A 21,503-nucleotide genomic window follows, 5' to 3' on the forward strand; every position below is an offset into this window, starting at 1 on the left:
GCCCGGTCTTCTGTCGCCGTCGCCGCCTTCCGTTCTTCTTCTTCTTGTTCTTCTTCTTCTTGTTCTTCTTCTTCTCCAGGAGATGTTGACACGACGCTCTCTCCGGCCGGAATGCCAGAGCCGCCCTGCGCTGCCACTTATATAGTGACAATGGGGCGGTGTCACATGGTATATGTCACATGGGTTGGTCACATGGGTTGATGTCACATGGTGACCCCGCCCCCTTACGATGTCATAGTCCCCATGTGACATCAACCCATGTGACCAACCCATGTGACATATACCATGTGACACCGCCCCATTGGCACTATATAAGTGGCAGCACAGCGCGGCTCTGGCATTCCGGCCGGAGAGAGCGACGTGTCAACATCTCCTGGAGAAGAAGAACAAGAAGAAGAAGAAGAAGAAGAAGAAGAACGGAAGGCGGCGACAGAAGACCGGGCCACCGCCTCTAAAAGAGCTAGAAGAAGGCGCGGTGGCCCGGCAGAAGAACCGAAGAGGGGGACAAGACCCCCGAAGTCGGAAGAAGAGGCCGGCGGCGGGGAGGAAGAAAGCCGGACTCCTCCGCTAGCAAAAGAGCTACAAGAAGATAGCGGAGGAGTCCGGAGAAGACCCCCGAAGACGGAAGACCCCCGGAGCTGTGCAATAAAATATTTTAACCCTGTGTTGTGTTTTTTTTTGTACTTTTTTTCACAGGTGAATGGGTAGGGGTACATTGTACCCCATACTCATTCACATAGGGTGGGGGGCCGGTATCCGGGGGCCCCCTTCTTAAAGTGGGCTCCCGGATTCCGATAAGCCCCCCGCCCGCAAACCCCGACAACCAACGGCCAGGGTTGTCGGGAAGAGGCCCTTGTCCTCATCAACATGGGGACAAGGTGCTTTGGGGTGGGGGGGCCGCGGGGCCCCCCTACCCCAAGGCACCCCCCATGTTGAGGGCACGCGGCCTGGTACGGCTCAGGGGGGACGCGCGCTCGCTCGCCCCCCCTTTCCTGGCCGGCCGGGTAGCGTGCTCGGACAAGGGTCTGTTGTGGACTTTGGGGGAACCCCCACGCTGATTTTTTTCGGCGTTGGGTGTCCCTTTAAGTCCATTCCAGGCGGCGGTGCCCGCGACGTCTCCTTCGCGGGCCCCGCCTACCTGTACACGCGCTCGAAATGGGCGGACTTGCCTCCGCCTTACGTGGGCGAGTCCGTTCATTTCAAAAGTTGAGCGAACTGTTTGGCAAACAGTTCGCTGAAACAGTCCGCTCGTGTGTGGGCAAGTCCGCTCATGCAAATTTTGAGCGGACTGTTGCGGCAACTGTTTGACGAACAAAGTTTCAGCGAACAGTCCCCGCGTGTGTACGCGGCCTCAGAATTGAAGCAAAATAGCACAGTGTAGCACACTATCTGATGGCACTGAACAGAGCCCTGTTCTATCTCTCTCCACATCGAAATCACTGCCATTGAAAATGGCTGCCATTGAAAGAATACTTTTATACTGTGGGACGGGAATGAGCCATGATTGGATAAAGTCATGATGTGTCCAATCATGACTTTGACAGTGCTCTGTGCCCTGATTGGCTGAAGCTTTCACTGCTTCAGCCAATCAGGGCTTGCAATGCACTGTTCAGTACTGCAATGCATTGTGGTCGGTTCGGGGGGGCAAAACAAACTGTCAAACTACCTATTTGTTGGGCTGTTCATCGAACGTCCGAACAGCTAAAGCTCAGGCCGAATCGTTCGCCCATCCCTAATTTTTAGCACTGATTACTGTAATAATGTCACTGGTTCCCAAAAAAGTGTTAAAAATGTCAGTTAGGTGTCCAATCTGACTGCTGCAATGTTGCAGTCCTGCTAAAAATCACTGATCGCCGCCATTACTAGTAAAAATAAAATATTGCCATAATTTTCCTTATTTTGTAGATGCTATAACTTTTGCATAAACCAATCAATATACGCTTATTGAGTTTTTTGTTTTGTTTTGTTTTTTTTACCAAAAATATGTAGAAGAATACATACTGGCTTAAACTGATGACGAAATTATTTTTTTAACTTTTTTTTTGGATATTTTTTAGCAAAAAGTAAAAAATATATATATTTTTTTCTTTTCCAAAATTGTTGCTGTTTTTTGTTTTATAGCACAAAAAAGAACTGCAGAGGTGATAAAATACCACCTAAAGAAAGCCCTATTGGTCGGGGGAAAAAAGGGACATACATTTTGTTTGGGTACAGCGTCACAAGACTACACAATTGTCAGTTAAAGTGACGCATTACCGTATCGCAAAAATGGTCTGGTCATTAGTGGGCAAATCCTTCCAGTGGTTTTAATACATCTCATCCTCTATAAAGCCAGCCCACCAAAATACCACGTTTTAGATATGAGGATAGGTACAAATGTATATTTTTAATGAAAGGACATCATTTAAAATCATATTACATTTTTAGGCTTTTTTTTTTTTACCGGGTGATTATGACAGTAAGTTTGGTCTTTCAACTTTTTATAATAGACCAAACTGTCCATTAAAAGTAGCAGTTATAGGGTTGAGGCAAACCATTTACCACTGACAAGGGGTGCTTACAATTTTCAGCTTTTATTCATTTATGTAAAACCTTTATCCCAAAAGGGAAAAACAAATGTTTGCTATAACGGTTAGTGTTAGCTGGAGTTTAGCTTCAGTTCCTTAGTCTAGTTTAGCTACTAATTTTACACACGTAAATGTGTAGCCATTCATTTTTTATTTCTTTTTATTTTTTTGCCCAGGCTCAAAGTGTGCCACAAAAAAAAACAAAAAAAAAACAATCATAGATGCAGGTTGGTTGCTCAGATGAGTGTACTAAAAGCCACACAGTAGCTCCAGGGAGATGAACTTTCCATTGCCTACAATATGCATTCAGTGCACTAGAGCTAATACAGACATGTCATCTCCAGTAATGGCTCATCCCGGAAAGCTGTCGGGCAAATCTAGTGTGAAGAAGATTCCAGAGCTGACCTGAGTTGCCTGTTCTCACTGCTTTATTCCGATCACTGCCTGCCTAATTTATACTTTAACTGACAAATATAAAAAATGCTGATGATGGCCAGAAATAAATGCCTGGCCTTATCATACAGGCTTTAAATAATGAATGTTTTACTATTAAACCTGTAATATTTTGTGGCCAGATGGGTAACATTAAGGTAAAAAAACTTTTGACAGTAGAACCACTTTAAAAATACTTTAGAACATAGCAAACATTTCAACAACCTTTTACAAATGTGATATAAAAGAACCCCCTTTAGCTGTGTTTTTTAAAATAAATTTCCCTTCCCTTCCTGTTCTGGATACATAACAGAAAATTTAAAGCATTGTCTCTAAAATGGTCCCTTTTGGGACAGTTTTATAACAAATACAGGTGTCCCCTTTGGAAGATTCCCATCACCTCCTATTCTGATAACGGTAACATTTGAATTTTTTTTCATCACTAATTATCCTGTTGACAATTGTCACTAGGTCAAATAGAGTGTCATCTCCCGGGGCATTATGGGGTGACATCACAAGGGACATGTCTTCTAACTTGCATCATTGGGTGGCCCCGTCCCATGTCAACGTAAGTCATTGCACATGACAGATCCAGCATTACAACGGGAGATCGTGTTGAGTCAACATAGGAAGAACAGAGGGAGAAGACCCAGCAAAAGAGCAGAAGATAGCGGGGAGAGGGGAGAAGACCCAGTAAAGGAGCAGAAGATTGCAAAGAAGAACTAGAGAGGGGAGAAGATGCAGCAAAAGAGCAGAAGCCATCGGGGAGAGGGGAGAAGACCCAGCAAAAGAGCAGCAGATAGTGGGGAGAGGGTAGAAGCCTCAGTAAAAGAGCAGAAGATAGCGGAGATAGGGGAGAGGACCCAGCAAAAGAGCAGAAGATGGCGAAGAAGAACCAGAGAGCGGAGAAGACGCAGCAAAAGAGCAGAAGATAGCGGGGAGAGGGGAGAAGACCCAGCAAAAGAGAAGGAGAAAGGAGAAGAGCCGGAGCTGCTTTAATAAAATATAAAAAAAAAAAAAAACTGTGCAGTGTGTGTGTGTTTGTTTTGTTTTTTTACACTTTTTTCTTTAGTTGCATGGGTAGGGGTACGATTTACCCCACACTCATTCACCTAAGGTGGGGGGCCGTGACCTCATCAACATGGGGACAAGGTGCTTTGGGGTGGGGGACGCAGGGGCCCCCTCTGCCCCAAAGCACCCACCACCATGTTGAGCGCATGTGGCCTGGTATGGTCCAGGAGGGGGGGCACTTGCTCGCCCCCCCCCTTCCTAATCTGCCGGGCTGCTTGCTCGGATAAGGGTCTGGTATGGATCTTGGGGGCAACCTCACGCAACATTTTGTCGGGGTTCCCCTTCAAGATTCTCAGCACACAAGTCGCACGGCAAGTCGAATCATCTTGATCCGACTTCTGGTGAGACTTTTATTCAAATCCAATGGGCTCCTATAGGGAACCATTGATTTTGAATAGAGACGGAGAAACGCGGAACGGTGCATAACACCGTGTATACAGCGTTAAGCCCCATGAAATCGCGTTTAACACATTTTACCGGCATCTGGAGCTTAAAAACGCCTATGCCACTTAAAGCCCTAAAATGCCATTGTGGGCATGAGGCTATAGGCTAACATGGAGAGGCGTTTTTAAGCTGCAAAAAAACGCTCAAAGTGGTTGTAAAAACGTCCGTGGGCACGAGGCCTTATAGTTTTGCTTTAAGACAGAGGCCTTTTTGTGCTGATGCTGTTCAGTTATGATGCCTAGCCGATTATAGAAGTTAATACATTGAACAATTTATAGAGAAGAGTCAAATAAGAATAAAATTATACATCAGTCACATCTTGGCAAGCAGCCAGATGAATTTGAAATTCTGCATTTTTAGTTGTTGGTTTTACAAGGGCACAGAGCTGCCAGTGACAACTATTTCATATGTGGAAAAACATGTTGCGATGGCTGGATGATCTCATAGTGAAGTCATGGCATAATAGATCATAGGATGTAGTAATTGTGACTCACACAACAAGGGAAGTAACATCGGGAAAAGCATGTTTAAAGAGGAACTAAGGTGTTTTATCAGTGTCTACCAATATTGTGATGGCATTGTAAAGTTTACTAGGTTGAAAAGCAGCCAGCTGTATCCTTCCTCTCTTTCCGAGCAGACCTGAAGTCTACATGTGAGAGGTGGATGTGTCAGCCAGGCAAGGTGTGGCTGAAGTCTATATTGTAAGATGTTATTGAGCTTAAAGTGACACTAAATGATACTCTTATCCGAAAATAATGCATACACCTACACTACTTAATGGTCCAATAGTAGATTCTTCTTTAGTTTTACTGTCTCCTTGTATTGTGTTTTGTGAGCTCCAGAACCCTCCTTTTCCCCTCATGCGTTCCATTTGTCTGGAAGGAAGCAGGGCACGTTTTGTTTGGGTCGTGTGCACAGTTAATCCCATAGTCCATATCAGCACTCAGCAGGAGAGGGTGGCTACATTTTTACATACAATGAGACCTTGAAGAATGAATTTAGTCGCCATCTAACAGTACATAGAATCACAGAAGCAAAAAAAGAATTCAAAAATATAAGTTATTAGGAGGTTTGGAGGAGGCTGAGAGCAATAGAAGGTAGTTTTTTCAGATAACAAGACATACTTGAATAGATTTTTTTATTTAAACCAGAGTTTTGTGTCGCTCTGAGAATGAAGCCGAGTGCCATTTAGCTACAGACTTTCACACATACGTTACAGATTAAGTTCAGGCCAGAGCTAAATGGATGATTTTAGACAGTCAGCTTACCAAGGATTGGATGTATAAGATCAGTCACACCATACTCCTATCTATTGATTTGTATTGTCTTCACTTCCATTGCTTGCTGTGATAGCCTGTTATTGATAGAGCGCCATCCATCCTGGCTGAACATATCTACGTCTTATCACCTGTGGTTCTAAGACGAGCCCAGAAGGAAGGCCTTCCAAAGACATCCAGAGCTTAACAGTTTTAAGGAAACGATAATTGGTCTGATTTTAATTTTATCTTTATGGTCAACAGCCATAATTTTTATCTCCAGTAAGGCTGGCACAGGGGATGTCCACCTGTTCTCCCTTCCCGAGAGCAGTAAACTGGCAACCCAAGTGTTCAGTTGGGTTGTGCCTGCATGTCTAACCAACCTCTATTGCTAGCTTTAGCCAGGCAGTATATGTTTGTGTTGACATTTGAAAGGAGGTTATTTTCCATTTTGTGCTCTATTACAGTAAACCATTTTTTTCCATTAATGCTATCTTTTAAAAAAATTTACGTTTTAGATATTTGTATATTCCTTTTTGACTTTTGGGCATTTTCTACTACCAATGGCCACAGCCGACCCTCCTAATGTCTGAATTAATCTGGCCCTTTGTTTACAAAGGTTGGAGACCCCTGCTCTTTAAAAAAAGCCAGACTCTTCACTTTACAGATAGAAGCTGTTCCATGATTTATAACTCTCAGCTCACTTAGTTACATTGTCTTTTTGGTGTTGGAGCTTTCCCCTATATCAGAAATGCTAAGGGTGGTAGTTGGGAAGGGATGCTATTGAAATTGACACTGGGTAAAAATAGGTATCTGTGGTAGGATGAACTTGGCCATCTCACCACTGATGGGGTTAAGCCTAGTACGCATTATCAGAAAATCGAATTAAAAATATCGCTTTCGACACAATCGTACGATAATCTGATCATTAGAACACAACTTCTGAGAGCCGATCACGACAGTTCATCTGAAGTTATCGAAAGATACAAACACGAAAACTTTTTGTATGGTATGATTTTCATTTAATCAGTACAGTATCCGTCTGGAAAAAAAATGGAAGAGCAAGACTACGCATGCTCGAAAACAAAAGAATACATTATAATACCAAACAATACATTATGTCACTTCCGAAGTTGTGTTCTGTTGTAAGAAAATTTCCATACGTTGAGTAACCTCTTCATTTTTGATATGACTCCATATTCTCATCATGTATACCAGGTTTTAGACTTTAAACAGCCCTTTGTTTTCCTTTAGAAGTTTAATGAGCTGGATGGCCTTAAGCCCAGCCATAGATGGTTTGATTCTCGGCTGGTTCAGCAGGAGCAGGCCGAGATTAAAACCATGTATCGGCAGGCTGAATATACCCAAGTTGATCGATCAACATGGGTACTACCAGCCTGTCTGATCTTTAATGTGATTATTTTCAGCAGCTGTAGCTGATAGATAACATCTCTGTGTGCTCTCCCGACCAGGACGGCTTCCCTCTGCCCAGAGAACACAATGGCTCCATAGTAGGAATTTCCCCATTAACACTGACTGTGTCGATGAGGGAACCGAGACATTTTCTTTCCTGCAGCCCTTGGTTGCAGGAAAGAAAATCGATTCATCTATGGCCAGCTTTACTTGGTGAACCAGTGGGAAGCTTTAAAAAAAAAAGTTATGTGCCCTGTACCACAGCCTATAGTCTATATAGGGTTCCTCTAAATACTTTGCCATTATTTTGAAGAACGTCAATATATCAAAGTATTGAGATTTGTAGCTCACAGTGAGGTAGTTAAGAAGCCTTTATTTTAAAGGGAAATTATGCAAAGTCCTCTATATCATGTACATGTAAAATAAAACCTTTTAGAACTGCTTCATTGCGGTTGATTGGACATTTTCATCAATCCCACTGGAGATCTTCAGTACGTGGCTACCACTAGCTGTCTTCCTGTCTGCACTGAAATGTATTCTTCTCCAAGAGAGTCGCAACTAAAATGCTAAAAAGAAATTTACGACTCATAAATTTCATGAATTTTACATGCTGATCACAGATTGTCTGAGCGAAATATGAAAGATCAGATTGGTATGGTAGGGGGTTTGTGTGCATAGGAAAGGGACAAGCAGTAAATCAAACTGAAAGCCTGGTGCTTCATAGAAGAACATTCTGATGTGTATTCATGTATTACAAGGCGGTTTTTGTAGTCAGATTTGGGCAGCTGTAACTTAGTATATATTTTTTTTCTCTTTTCTAGTATCTGCTGAAAGTGAATGAAATCAAGATAAAGAAAGGCGTTGATCTACTGCAAAACCTAATTAAGTACTTCCATGCACAGTGCAAGTAAGTGTTATGTATTTTCAGTCATTTCAACATGGTCTACATGTATATATTACAGTAATGGCTACATGGCGTTTTTCAGGACAGGTTTCCCCTTGGTAACAGTGGTTCCTGATATGGTGATGTCTATTAAAACTGTAGTTTCTAATGGAAGCTTGTGTGACAGGCAGACCAGGCAGAAGTACAGCTGGGAACTGACTCCGCACAGATATTTTTGGATTTGCACTACAACTCCAATTGCATTCTGTTTTTATGTAAATTTTACACAGCATCCCAACTATTTTGCAATGATTTGCAAATCTCATAAACTCATATTTTATTCACAATAGAAAATGAAAAACATATCAAGTGTTAAAATCGAAAAAATTTACTATTTTAACCACTTGCCACCCGCCATATAGCAAAATGACAGTGCCAAAGTGGTTTCAATATCCTGACAGTCTTCAGGATATTAAGCCGCTGCGCGCCCCTGGGGGCACACATCGTGGCGATCGTTGTTGCGGTGTGTCAGTCTGACACACCGCAACTCCGATCCAGGTAAAGAGTCTGACGAAGATTCTTTACCACGTGATCAGCGTTGTCCAATCACGGCTGATCACGATGTAAACGGGAAGAGCCAGTGATCGGCTTTTCCTCATCTGTGTCTGTCAGACGCGAGTAGAGGAGAGCCGATCGGCTGCTCCTCTGACGGTGGGGGGGGGGGGGGTCTGTGTTGATCGATTATCAGCGCAGACCCCCCCAAGGATACCCACACTGGACCACCAGGGACGCCACTAGGACCACCAGGGATGTCACCACCAAGTATGAGTTCCTAGCCCACAATGCATGACAATCAGTGCCAGCAATGGATGCCAATCTTTGCCCACAATGGTCATCACTGAGTGGCAGGCATTATTTGGCACTGATTGGCATCCATCAGTACCTTACATTACAGTACATCAGTGCCTATCCGTGCCGCTTATCAGTGCCCATCAATGCCACCTCATTAGTACCACCTCATTGGTGCCCATCAGTGAAGGAGAAAACTTGCGTATTCACAAAGTTTTTTGTAACTGAACTTTGAACTAATTGAACTTATTTTTCATAAAATAAAAATCCCAGAGGTGATAAAATACTACCAAAAGAATTCTGTTTGTGGGAACAAAATGATAAAACTTTCGTTTGGGTACAGTGTAACATGACCGCGCCATTGTCATTAAACAGCGCTGAAAGCTGAAAATTGGTCTGGGCAGGAAGGTGTATAAGTGCCCGGTATTGAAGTGGTTAAGCATGTGCAACCCCCTCACACCATATCCACATACCCCCCAGCCCCCAATCTTCTGCCATGCTTCTCAGGTGTCGGTGAGTGGGAGGAAGGGGGACCAACAAATGTCAGTTTACTGATCATCTCTAGTTGAACCCAGAATCTGAACCCAGAAGTGACATGGAAAGGAGCTAATGGAGTGTGACCTGTGCTACATTAGCTTCAGTGGAGGGCAGGTGTGACTTCAGGGCTATACCATAAAAAAACTCAATGTTCAATTCTCTAGGGTCTCTGCTTTCAGGAACTATATAACATTTTGGGGGTTTTAAGTAATTATCAGCCCTAAAATATATATATATTTTTTTTTACATATATAAAAAATTTAGCGGAGGTTTATTTGGTGCAGAATTAAAAATGACAGTAAGAATCTGATTAGTGATACCACCTGTTTTTTTTTTATCCCCTTGTTTGACTCTTGTTGGAGGATTATTGTTATCGCTATTATTATTTGGATGTTTTAAAGCCTTATTCCGGTCTTGGCACTTTTATTCATAGATCAACAGACCTAAAATCAATTTCAGCATTGAAAGAAATGTGATTTCTTTTCTCTCTTTTTTTGGGTGTCTATTACATCTAGAAAAAATTGTACTAAGAACATTGCACCTTCCAGAAGTGAAAATGTGTGAAAAAATTATTTCCCCGCTTAGCTATAAATAGCTGGGAGACGTATCACTAACAGTACAGAACTTCCTCATGCTTCTGTGTCCGTCACAAATCAACTGTGTTTATGTGATATGGTATTTTTACATTTTATCCATTTTTGGCATTCCTTTAAGTAAATGCAGGTTTTTTTTTATTTTTTTATTTTTTTTTTGTGTGTGTAAAATGTAAACACTATTATTACTTGTCATTATTTATGTGTAATCCAAGCTCTATAAAAATTAGACATTGGGATTTGTTTTGATAGTTGTGGTCTAGTTAAAGTGGTGGTAAACTTGGGGTAAAAAAAAATTTAAATAATTGTTTTCCCTGCTAGGCAATGTCATAATGTGCTAGTATGCATCACATATTGCACATTATGTGAAATTTACCTTAAAACAAAGCTGTTCAGCACTGCTGATTGGGCTTCCATCATCACCCGGTCTTCCGGGTTCTCTGGCTCTGGTCCTTTAAATGGACGAGCCGCAGTGATGTCACTACTGCGCATGCACGCCGGAGTCGCTGTTTACGGCACAGATATGCCATTCATTCGTCACCAGAAGAAGGGCACGGGTATGTCATTCATTCGTCACCAGCTGCTACAAAAGTAAATATCTCCTAAACTGTGCATTTTTAGGAGATATTTACAGTACAGAGGACAAGGGCGGTATGCTTTATGTCTGGAGGGAAATCTTCACATACAGGAAGGCTTCTTCACAGTATGAGCTGTGAAAATATGGAACGGACTCCCTCAAGAACTGGATCTGGCCACCTCAGTAGGTTTTACAAATAGAAACGGAGAAAAGATCCCAGCTCAACTTACCAATTTGTTGGAAAGTTGAGCTGGGACGTTTTCTCGTTTTTTGTTTGACATGCATTCCTTGCTGTTTAGGCCCATTATAGGTTAGGGCTGTTTCTGTTTGTACTGTTTTAAAAATAGATCTGGATGCCTAAATGCACAAAATATAACTGGAAAACTTTATTTTGTGTTTTTTTTTTTTTTTGGCCTTCCTCTGAATCAACTGTGTATATGGAGGTTTTCTATTCATTTTTTTTCTTTACTGTTTTAACTAGATGGACTAATACTTTTTTCAAGTTAACTATATAAGTGAGGCTGCACTGCAACTGCTCACAATGCACACATTTCCGGTGCAATAGTACGGCATTTAGAGGGTTAAAACAATTGAGACAGCGATACAATGCCTCCTCACCGGCTGCCAAATGCTCTCTGAGAAGTGATTCATATGTGGATTGTTCTTCAGAGAGCAACACAAGTGTAAATGAGGCCTTAAAGTGTGTATTTGGGCAAAAGAAAAACCTCTACAGTACATATTTGCAATACATACACATTTTTTTTATCCTATTTAAAAAATAAAAAAAAACTTCAGGTATTAAAAAATAAAAAAAATACTTGGTAATGTGCCATAAATCCACTGAGTGCTGAAATTCCTGTTGGCTGACAGCACTTCCACTACTGCAATGAATCCCAAGCAGTGTTGCCAGCCTGCTTGAGTTCTCTGCCTGTCTTCAGCCCTCTTTGTTCATCTTCTCATTCATAATTTGATTATTTTACCATCAAAACAATGCTGCTTCTCCCTTGACAACCCACGTGTCTGCTCATACACTGTGTAGTGAAGGGTGCTTGGGGGATGTAGTTCTGGGGGAATGCTTGCATCAATATACTGTATCCTGATCCTGCATTCCAGCAGCTACACCTGTAAGAATTGTATTAGCTGGGTAATGATGTTCCAGGGAGTAACAAATTGCTTCTTCTACAAGAACGAGGTAAAATAAAAATGAATGCAGGGAAATGCTATGGAAGGGGAGAGGGTGGTGTTTGAATTTTCTAATGCCATTTACAGTTTTATTTAAATTGGTTGTAAGGCAAAAGGTTTTTATCTTAATGCATTCTATGCATTAAGATAAAAGCTTTGTGTATAACAGCCCCCCAATACCTGAGCCCCCCATCTCTATCCAGCGATGTACACGAATGCCTCGACTATCTGGGACAATTCCTCCTGATTGGCAGAGACACAGCAGCAGTGCCATTGGCTCCCACTACTGTCAGTCAGTTAGCCAATCAGGAGAGAGAGGGGGAAGGGCCGAATTACAGCTCCATGTCTGAATGAACATATAGAGCTATGGCTCGGCTAGGGTGCCCCATAGCAAGCTGCTTGATCTGGGGGCACTCGACAGGAGGGAGGGGCCAGAAGAAGTGAAGAAGGACCCAAAAAGAGGAGACTCTGATCTACTCTGTGCAAATCCACTGCAACAGAGCAGGTAAGTATAACAGGTTTGTTATTTTTAAAGAAAAAACACACAAGACTTTGCTATCACTTTAAGCATGACGGATCTCCAAAGGCTCTAAATAAAGAGCCGGTTTATTGTCCTTCAGATTTTAGGAGGACTAGACGTTGGTGTCAGTGGGAAGATTAATGCCCCATCAATAATGTCAGTGAGAGAAATAGTAAAAATACTGGATGAACCCTCTGCACACCACTATAACACTTTAAGCTAATTTTGCAATAAAAATAGGGATATTTAGACCGCTTTCACACACGAGGTACTTTAACGCTAAAAATAGTGTCTGTAAAGTGCCTAAAAAAAGCCTCCGCTGCAAATCCAGTGTGAAAGCCGAGTGATTTCACACTGGGGCACTGCATTGCCAAGGCGTCACAAAAAGTCCTGCAAGCAGCTTCTTTGCAGCGTTATAGGAGTGGTGTATTCTCCGCTCCTATAGCGCCCCTGCCCATTGAAATCAATGGGCAGCGCCACCATACTGCTGGCAAATCCTAAAAGTTTTAACTTTTTTTCGGCCGCTGTCAGGAGTTAAAACCTCCCCGCTAGCGGCCGTATAGCACCGCTAAAATGACGGTATAGCAGCGCTAAAAATAACGCTGCTATACTGCCGATGCCTGGGCGCTTTCAATGTGAAAGTGCTCTTAGTTTACACTTATTGCAATACATGTTTAAGCTGGTTAACTGTGCCAAAGTAAGCCCTCTTTAGCCAGGCCGCCTTTGCTTTGCCGCTGCAATTGCTACTGTGGTCAGTGGGAGAAATGGTACCTCATCATTGGTGTCAGTAGCAAGAGTAGTGTCCCATCTCTGGTGACAGTAGGAAGAATGGTACCGCATCATTGGTGACTGTAGGAAGAATAGTACCCCATCATTGGTGTCAGTAGAAAGAATAGTACACCGTTATTGGGGTCAGTGGATTGATTAGTGCTCCATCACTGGTGTCCGTAGGAAAAATATCGTCCCATCATTGGTGTCCGTAGGAAAAAATAGCGCCCCGTCATTGGTGTCAGTAGAAAAATAGCGTGCCCCATCATTGGTGTCGATAGGAAGAATAGGAAGAATAGTGCTCCATAGTTTGTCAGTGGAAGGAACAGTGCCCCTTGGGCTGGCTAAAGGCAAGCAAAGGACTGCATCTGGCCCCTAGCCTGCAGTTTGGAGACCACTGATCTAAGAGAACAGTTGGATGTGCAAGCACAATGATATGGTCTAAAGATGTCCACTCGCATAAGCGTTCTAGTTTAGGCTATGAGGCTTCATTTAAACTTTTTGTTTTCCGTACGCACAAAAAGCAAAGCACATGTATATACCTGTACAAAGAGCTAGAGAAACAATATAGAATATAGAAACAAATTGAAATGAGTGGAGGATTAAACTAGCTACAACATTTTACTGCTTTTCTTTTTTTTTTTTTCAGCCATATTGAAATTTTACGCTACTTTTTTATTTTTTATATATATTGACTCGCATGGAACGGCAAATACCCATGTAATTGTAGGTATTCATTTAAAGTACAAGTATGCCTAATGAATGCTAAAGCACTCTTACCACTTAGCACTAATTATAGACACATCATTTAATAAGCCATTAGGCTTATTTTATTATTACTCAGAGAAAGAAAATGCGTTCCTTCCCTCCGGCTGGTGTGTGGCTTCTTTATATGGCTTGTTTTTGTCATGGTACATTCAGTTTAGTATAGCTAATTGAATGTATTGCAGGCATTTTGTAGCTACGTTGTTGTAGGGGAATCCTAAACACAGACTAGTCTTTGATCACAATTGGCCTTATTTATTTAATTATATGTGAGAATTATTAAAGAGAGACTGTTTAAACCCTGGTTCAGAAACCAAAGCTTAAAATTATGTGCTAAGCCAGCCATAGATGGATCGAATCTCAGCTGATTCAGCAGGGACTAGCATCTATGGGTGGGCTGGTTGTACTGAAGTCGATTCATCGATCGACTTAAAAACAACCCGCCTGACGGTTTTCATGCAATCACTGCCAGCGGTCATCATTGGGTTCTGCCAGCAGAGAAGACTCCCCGCTGGCAGAACACCATAGCGCTGTAGGAGGGATTCTACCATTAACACTGACTGTGTTGATGGGGGAATCAAACATATAATATATGCCCTGCTTTAGGTTAGGTTCACACTGTTGGGCTGCAGTAATGCATGCAAATTTGGTGCAGATTTCTCTGCATGTTAACTTGCTTTGCTTTGAAGCAAAGTAAGTATTTGAGGAGCTTCTATGGTAGGATTGCCACATCATCCCTTTAAACCCAAACCCATATTAATTACACAGGTTATGAGGCTAATTTAATGCAGATAAGGCACTAAGTGAGTTTAATTACCACCTTAATCAGCCACAGAACCTGTGTAATTAACATGTGTTCAAGTTTAAAGGGATGAGGCGGCAACCCTATTCTACATCACAAAACACCAAGCATGTACTATTTTTTTGCAGGGTAGTGCAACAAAACGCACAGTAGTGTGTTACTGTATTAGGCTGCTTTCACGCTGAGGCTCTTTACAGGCGTTATAGCGCTAAAAATAGTGCCTATAAGAGCCTCTGCTCTCGGCTTTCACACCGGAGCGGTGCGCTGGCAGGACGCCAAACAGTCTTGCATCTTTATGGTGCTGTAGGAGCGGTGTATACACCACTCCTATAGTGTCCCTGTCCGTTGAAATCAATGGACAGCGCCGCTTTGTGGGCGCTTTTAACTCTTTTTCGCCCATTAGCAGGGGTTAAAAGTGCCCCGCTAGCGACTGAAAAGTGCTGCAAAAAGGACAGTGAATAGCCACGAAAAAATTGCGGTGCTTTACTTCCGACCACCCCCAACACCCCAGTGTGAAAGTAGCCTTATGGTCTCTACAGCAAATATCTGTTAGCAGGGTGTGCTTAGGTGCCATTAAAAATATACCAATGCGCAGACCACACACACATACATTTTTTATGCTAATGCAAACCCTACTGCAGCACAACAGTGTAAACCAAGCCATAAGAGCCAAACGGTGTACAAAAGGCTCTTAGGAGATGTAGTTCTGAGGGTGTACTTATTTCCATAGGCAGTTACATCCCAGCAGCCGCCCCTCCGTGAATTTCACAAGCCTGGTCATAATGTCACAGGGAATAAAATGAGCTGCTTTTTCCTCCCTAGAAAGAGGAAGGTTTTGTTGTTAAAGTTTGGGAGTGGCTGGACTTGCCCTTTAGTGATACTTTATTTGCTTCTGTGCATTTGACAAACCACTTTCAGAGTTAAAGGACCTGTTGAAAATGATAAAGGCAGTGTTGCCAACCTGCCACATTGAAGTTTACTGGCACAACCAAGTTTTTACTGGCATTTGCAGAAGTTACAAAATTACAGTTTTATGTGTGAATGTCGGTATTTAAGAGGGGGTTGCAGTGAATAGATCTGGCGCTATACCTATATATTGTCAGAGAATATGTCACTGGGGACTCATTTGTCCGAAGTGTTCAGCATAATAGCGGGTGGTAATAAGAAATGGGATTAGTTATATTAGTGTACCAATGAAATAAAAAGTGCTAAACCATTTCATTGGTACACTAATATAACTAATCCCATTTCTTATTACCACCCGCTATTATGCTGAACACTTCGGACAAATGAGTCCCCAGTGACATATTCTCTGACAATATATAGGTATAGCGCCAGATCTATTCACTGCAACCCCCTCTTAATGTTCTCCACCCCACCAGGTGGATATTAATAGAGGCTGCTCTTACCTATCTCGACATACCACTTCTTTGTACTTATATAGGCCCCATAGCGCAACCTACCACCCCTTGTCTTTCCAATGTCGGTATTTAGGCTACAAACAAGTACAATATGCAATTAGCAATGTGATATAGGGTAGATATTAAGGCAAAAAAACATATTTCTTATTTTATTTTCAATATGGTAAGTGGGTCAGGGACTGGACACAGGAGGGCAAGAAATTACAATGGGCAGCCCACACGTGAAAGCGAGTCTCACCGTGACACAGCAGTATGCAGCAGCACAGGTAATGATGCCATCTCACCAACACAACCGTCTCTCTCCACGCCATGTGTTCCCTTCAGTCCACTCCAGTCCAAACAGCACTGACAGTACCGCTCCTGACTTGCCTTGCTCCTGTCCCGCAGACCTGCAAACACGGCTCTGGCTGCTCTGCTTCGCTACCAAGCAGCATGACTTAACAGGACACACTTAGGCACGGCCTAACACACTGTAGCAGGCACCTGGATGATCTTGGCCAAGCGTCAGACGTATTTTTTAATTGCAATCTTTTCCTGTTACTGGCATGAGAAAACTGCCCATTTTTTATTGGCTGCCAGTAAAAATACTTACGGTTGGCAACACTGTATAAAGGATGTACTAATATGAAAATATCTTGAAGTGCAGAGCTGACAATAAAGAAATCATTTTGATGGTTTGCCACGATTAAGGAGAAATGTTTTTTGATGGTCCTACTTTCATAACTAAGGCCAAATGCTGATCTGTTATTTCCAGGAATGTTGGCCTACTGACAAATCATTCACTTAACCATTTATACAGTTTGTCGTTTACTGCAAAGCTTTTAAATGAGGAAGCATAATAATAGACATCCTCCAAGAATTTGCCTCATTATTCTAAAGAAGACGACTTTGTTTTGCTTTACTGATAGGATCAAAGGGTTAGGCCCCTTTCACATGTGCGGACCGTTCGTCCGTTTTTCCCCACATCCGTTTTCGGATGAAAACGGAGCACAATGCAAGTCAATGGCATTGCGGACGTTTGCGGATGACTATCCGCAAACGACCGTTTTACGTCCGTTCCGTTCAGCTCCGTTTTTCCGAACGGAAGAATATCCTATTTTCTCGTCCGTCCAAAAACGGAACGGACGTAAAACGGTCGTTTGCGGACGATCCGTTCCGCGGACATCCGTTTTTGAGCAAAAAATATATATTAATGTACAGGTGACCTCTGACCCAGGTAGTGGTCATTCACATGTACAAGCACATGCTGCTAGTGGAGAGAGTGGAGAGATAATAAGCACCGTCGGATACGTGGTAAGCAGTTTGTGGCTTGGCATGGTTAAACACATGGCATTTCATGGCATGGCATGTCACGTGGTCACGTGGCCATGTGGCATGTCACGTGGTCACGTGGCCATGTGGCATGTCACGTGGCCATGTGGCATGTCACGTGGCCATGTGGCATGTCACGTGGTCACGTGGCCATGTGGCATGTCACGTGGTCACGTGGCCATGTGGCATGTCACGTGGTCACGTGGCCATGTGGCCATGTGGCATGTCACGTGGCCATGTGGCATGTCACGTGGTCACGTGGCCATGTGGCCATGTGGCATGTCACGTGGCCACGTGGCCATGTGGCATGTCACGTGGTCATGTGGCCATGTGACATGTCACGTGGCCATGTGGTATGTCACGTGGCCACGTGGTCACGTGGCATTTCACGTGGCATGTCACGTGGCATGTCACGTGGCCACATGGTCACGAGGCCACGTGGCCTCATATTATATGTAATTGTCATGTTGGAGTTCTATCAGTTCATTGTGTCTACTGTTACTATACAGGTGATAAAATCATCACACGGTGGAGATCTAGAGACCGCTACAGACGGGAGCTAAAGGAGGAGGCAAGAGAAAGGAGCAGGACCATCAACAAAAAAAAAAAAAGCCCCTTTTTTGATTCACTGGACTTCTTGAGAAGTGTTATGAACTTAAAGAGGGATTCCGCCCAAAAAAAAATATTATAAGCCAGCAGCTATAAATACTACAGCTGCTGACTTTTAATAAATGGAAACTCACCTGTCCCGGGTTCCAGCGATGCCGGCAACCGAGGCCGATCGACCGCTCGGGCCTCGGCTGCTGCTGCCGCCATTCGAGGTGAGGGAATCAGGAAGTAAAGCGAATCGGCTTCACTTCCCGGTTCCCTATTGCGCATGCGCGAGCCGCGCCGTGCAATGGGAATGGTCCGCGCTGTCACTGGGACCCGTGTGTGTCCCAGCAGACAGCGCGGCAGGGCAGGAAATGGCGTAGACTCCCGTGGGAGTCTATGCCCGGAAGTGGGTGAAAATACCTGTCTTTGACAGGTATCTCCACCCCCCTCCCCCCTGAAAGGTGTCAATTGTGACACCGGAGGGGGGGGAGGGTTCCGATCAGCGGAGGTTCCACTTTAGGGTGGAATCCCGCTTTAAGAAAGTAAGTAAATACATTATTTCTCCCCTATATTAAATTATTTGGCCGAGTAAAAAAAAAATGATATACAGGAGGCACACAACGTCTCATATCCGTGTTCATCCTTTCCAAACGGGGTTGCAACTTTTCTAATAAAAATTCAAACGTTGGTAGAGACATTCGCGTAAAATTAAAAAAAATTTGCGGGAACTGTCGCAGATCTGCATAGTGCAGAGCAAAAAACCCTTCAGTGGGCCTCTTCAGCAGCATGGGATGTGTCCAGTACCTGCGTCTTATTGCAGATTTGTTCCTGCTCATGCGTTTCTATCTCCTCAAATAAGATAGCATGACAAATAATGTCACATGCTCAAAAAATCTGTCCAAATCCATTGCTAAATAAGCACATACACTACAGGAATCAGAAAGCACAAAGCCAGCTGAAACCACAAAGCAGCATGGGAAGCACAATGCATGCTGGGGAAAACAAGGAATCATGGGAAAATCCACATAATTCATGAAAAAATGATTGCATACAGTTCTAAAAAAGTGGATAAAAACGGATGAAAAACGGACAAAAACTGATGAAAAACTGACATAAACGGATGAAAAACGGATGAAAAACTGACGAAAACGGACATAAACGGATAGAAACTGACAAAAACTGATGAAAAACTGACAAAAAATGGATGAAGAAGGACATAAACTGATGAAAAACGGATGAAAAACGGATGAAAAACTGAAATGAAAAGGATGAAAACTGACAACTGATGATAAAAAACGTGACTGAACTGATCTAATGTACGGTCAGCATGTGTGAAAGGGGCCTTAGGAAGACGATATTATTCTTCCCCTCTGTTGCTACTGCAGTTTATAGTCACTCTGCATGTGGTTTGACATTCCATGGAGAGAACTATAATTTTCTTGCAGCCTGTACTGCTCTGTTTGGACATCTCAGGAACAAAGTTTTGCCGTATTTTCTTTGTTTTATAATATTGTGAAAAAAGGCCATTTCCTTGTTAAGTGGTGAACATATGTGGCCCAGTATTCCTGTGGGTTAGAGTTGAAATCCAGGCTAGACAAATATTGGATAAACACAAGAGTCATGCATATTCCCACTTGAATCTTGTGATGTCCTTTCTGTTCACTCTAGTTCTGTGTATTAATTAAACATAAAACAACTCCTGCACCTTGTTTCTTTGTAGGAGTTTCCTGTAATAAAGACCGATCAATGCTGCTCTCTGCTTGTGCAGGGTATCTGCTTGTGCAGGGTGACTAGTCGTGTTTCAGTAGGTAGTATGTAGTGGGTAAGACCTAATGGGTCCTTCTTACAGCTCTGCTTTCTGCACAGGCTTTGTATACATGATAGAAATTATGTCACAGCTCACAACTCCCATAAGAATTTTATAGGACTTCCACAGAAATTATGATATACTGCATGTTTATAGAAAACAAAAAAAAGAAAATGGTCTTGTGCAGCTAACAAATTAATTTTATTACATCGAAAGTATAAAGACACACAGACACAAGTTAAAAACAAAGGTACACCTACTAAAACTTAAAGTAGAAGTCCACCCTAACGCTAAAATCTCTAAATCTACAGGCATCCACTATCTAAGACTAACCTATCTAGCCCTAGAAAGAAGAAATCACTATAAATACCTTTTTTTTAAGCCGGTCCGGTCCCATGCTAAGCTGTCAGTACCGGCTTTTCTGTGGAGGCAGGTGCAAAGGAGGTAGCCGACAATGGAAGCTCCATAGTAACTCTATGGATGACGTCACTTCCCAGACATTTCACAGCCGTTGTTATCGGTCTCCTCTGCAGAGCTTTTGCAGCTGGAGACCAGAACGGAGAGGCTTAAAAAAAAAAAAAAGTTATGTATTTTGTTTTCTTTACAGGGCTAGATAGGTTAGTCTTGGATTGCGGATGCCTGTAGAGTTAGAGATTTGAGCCCTGGTTCACACTGGAGCATTTTGACATGCGATTTCACATGTCAAATCGGCGGCAGTTGCCGTCAATTGCACTGTCCTAATCGGTGCGACACTGCATCTGCGCCACTGCACCGATTTCAAAAAGTCGTTTCTGTACTAATTTTTGTGATTTCGGGCCACGATGTACATTGGCATCTGTGCAGAAACCTGCACAGATGTCTCTGAAATCGAGAATCAGCTGAACTCGCACAGCTTCATTCCCACGGCTCAGTGTGAATCTGGGCTTAGTGTTTAATCTTTGTCTCATTTTTTTTACATCGCAGAAACCTGACGTTTTAACCGGGGTGTGCAGACTTAACGTATCAACTGTACACACACACACACACACACACACACACACACACACACACACACACACACACACACACCGGGTAAAATAAGTATTAAACACGTCATTAATTTTCTAGGTAAAAATAATGCAAATCCATACATACAAAGAAACCTAAAACAAGTTCTGATATTAAAGTGATAGTAAAGTCAAATGTTTCTATATTTCAAAATAACAAACATGTTATACTTACCTGCTTTATGTAGTAGTGGTTTTGCACAGAGCAGCCCAAATCCTCCACTTCTCAGGTCCATCTTTGCCACTCCCGGCCCCACCCTTTTGCTGAGTACCCCCACAGCATGCAGCGTGCTATATGGGCACCGGAGTTGAGCTGCAGCTCCATGTGTCCATTAAGACACAGAGCCGTGTCCCGCCCCCTCTCTCTCCTCATTGGCTCACTGACTTTGACCACAGCAAATTCCAATGGCCCGCCGCTGCTGTCTCCGCTGCTTAGGAGGGAGAGTTCCAGGCAGCTGAGTCTCTCCTGAAACATCGCTAGACAGAGATGGGGCTCAGGTAAGTATAAGGGGGGCTGCTGCACACAGAAGGTTTTTTATCTTAATGCATAGAATGCATTAAGATCAAAAACCTTCCGCCTTTACAGCCACTCTGCATGTGCATTTTTTTTGTGTATTTTTTGCACATTCCAGTGCTTTTTTAAATAGTTTCCAAATGTTGTTTTT

General features: G+C 42.9%; 1 protein-coding gene across 4 annotated transcripts in view; it reads left to right on the forward strand.

The window, feature by feature from the left end:
- Window positions 1-21,503, forward strand: part of ASAP2 (ArfGAP with SH3 domain, ankyrin repeat and PH domain 2) — a 356,358-nt gene that overhangs the window by 196,980 nt on the left and 137,875 nt on the right. For all 4 annotated transcript variants that reach the window (XM_077488750.1, XM_077488749.1, XM_077488751.1 and 1 more), the window contains exon 7: window positions 8,005-8,090. In XM_077488750.1, the coding sequence (XP_077344876.1) occupies window positions 8,005-8,090 (86 nt within the window). The remainder of the gene's footprint in view (window positions 1-8,004; window positions 8,091-21,503) is intronic.

Source organism: Lithobates pipiens, unplaced genomic scaffold (genome assembly GCF_037356315.1).
Source record: "Lithobates pipiens isolate NorthernLeopardFrog02 unplaced genomic scaffold, aLitPip1_a1.2 Scaffold_18, whole genome shotgun sequence".
NCBI lineage: Eukaryota > Metazoa > Chordata > Amphibia > Anura > Ranidae > Lithobates > Lithobates pipiens.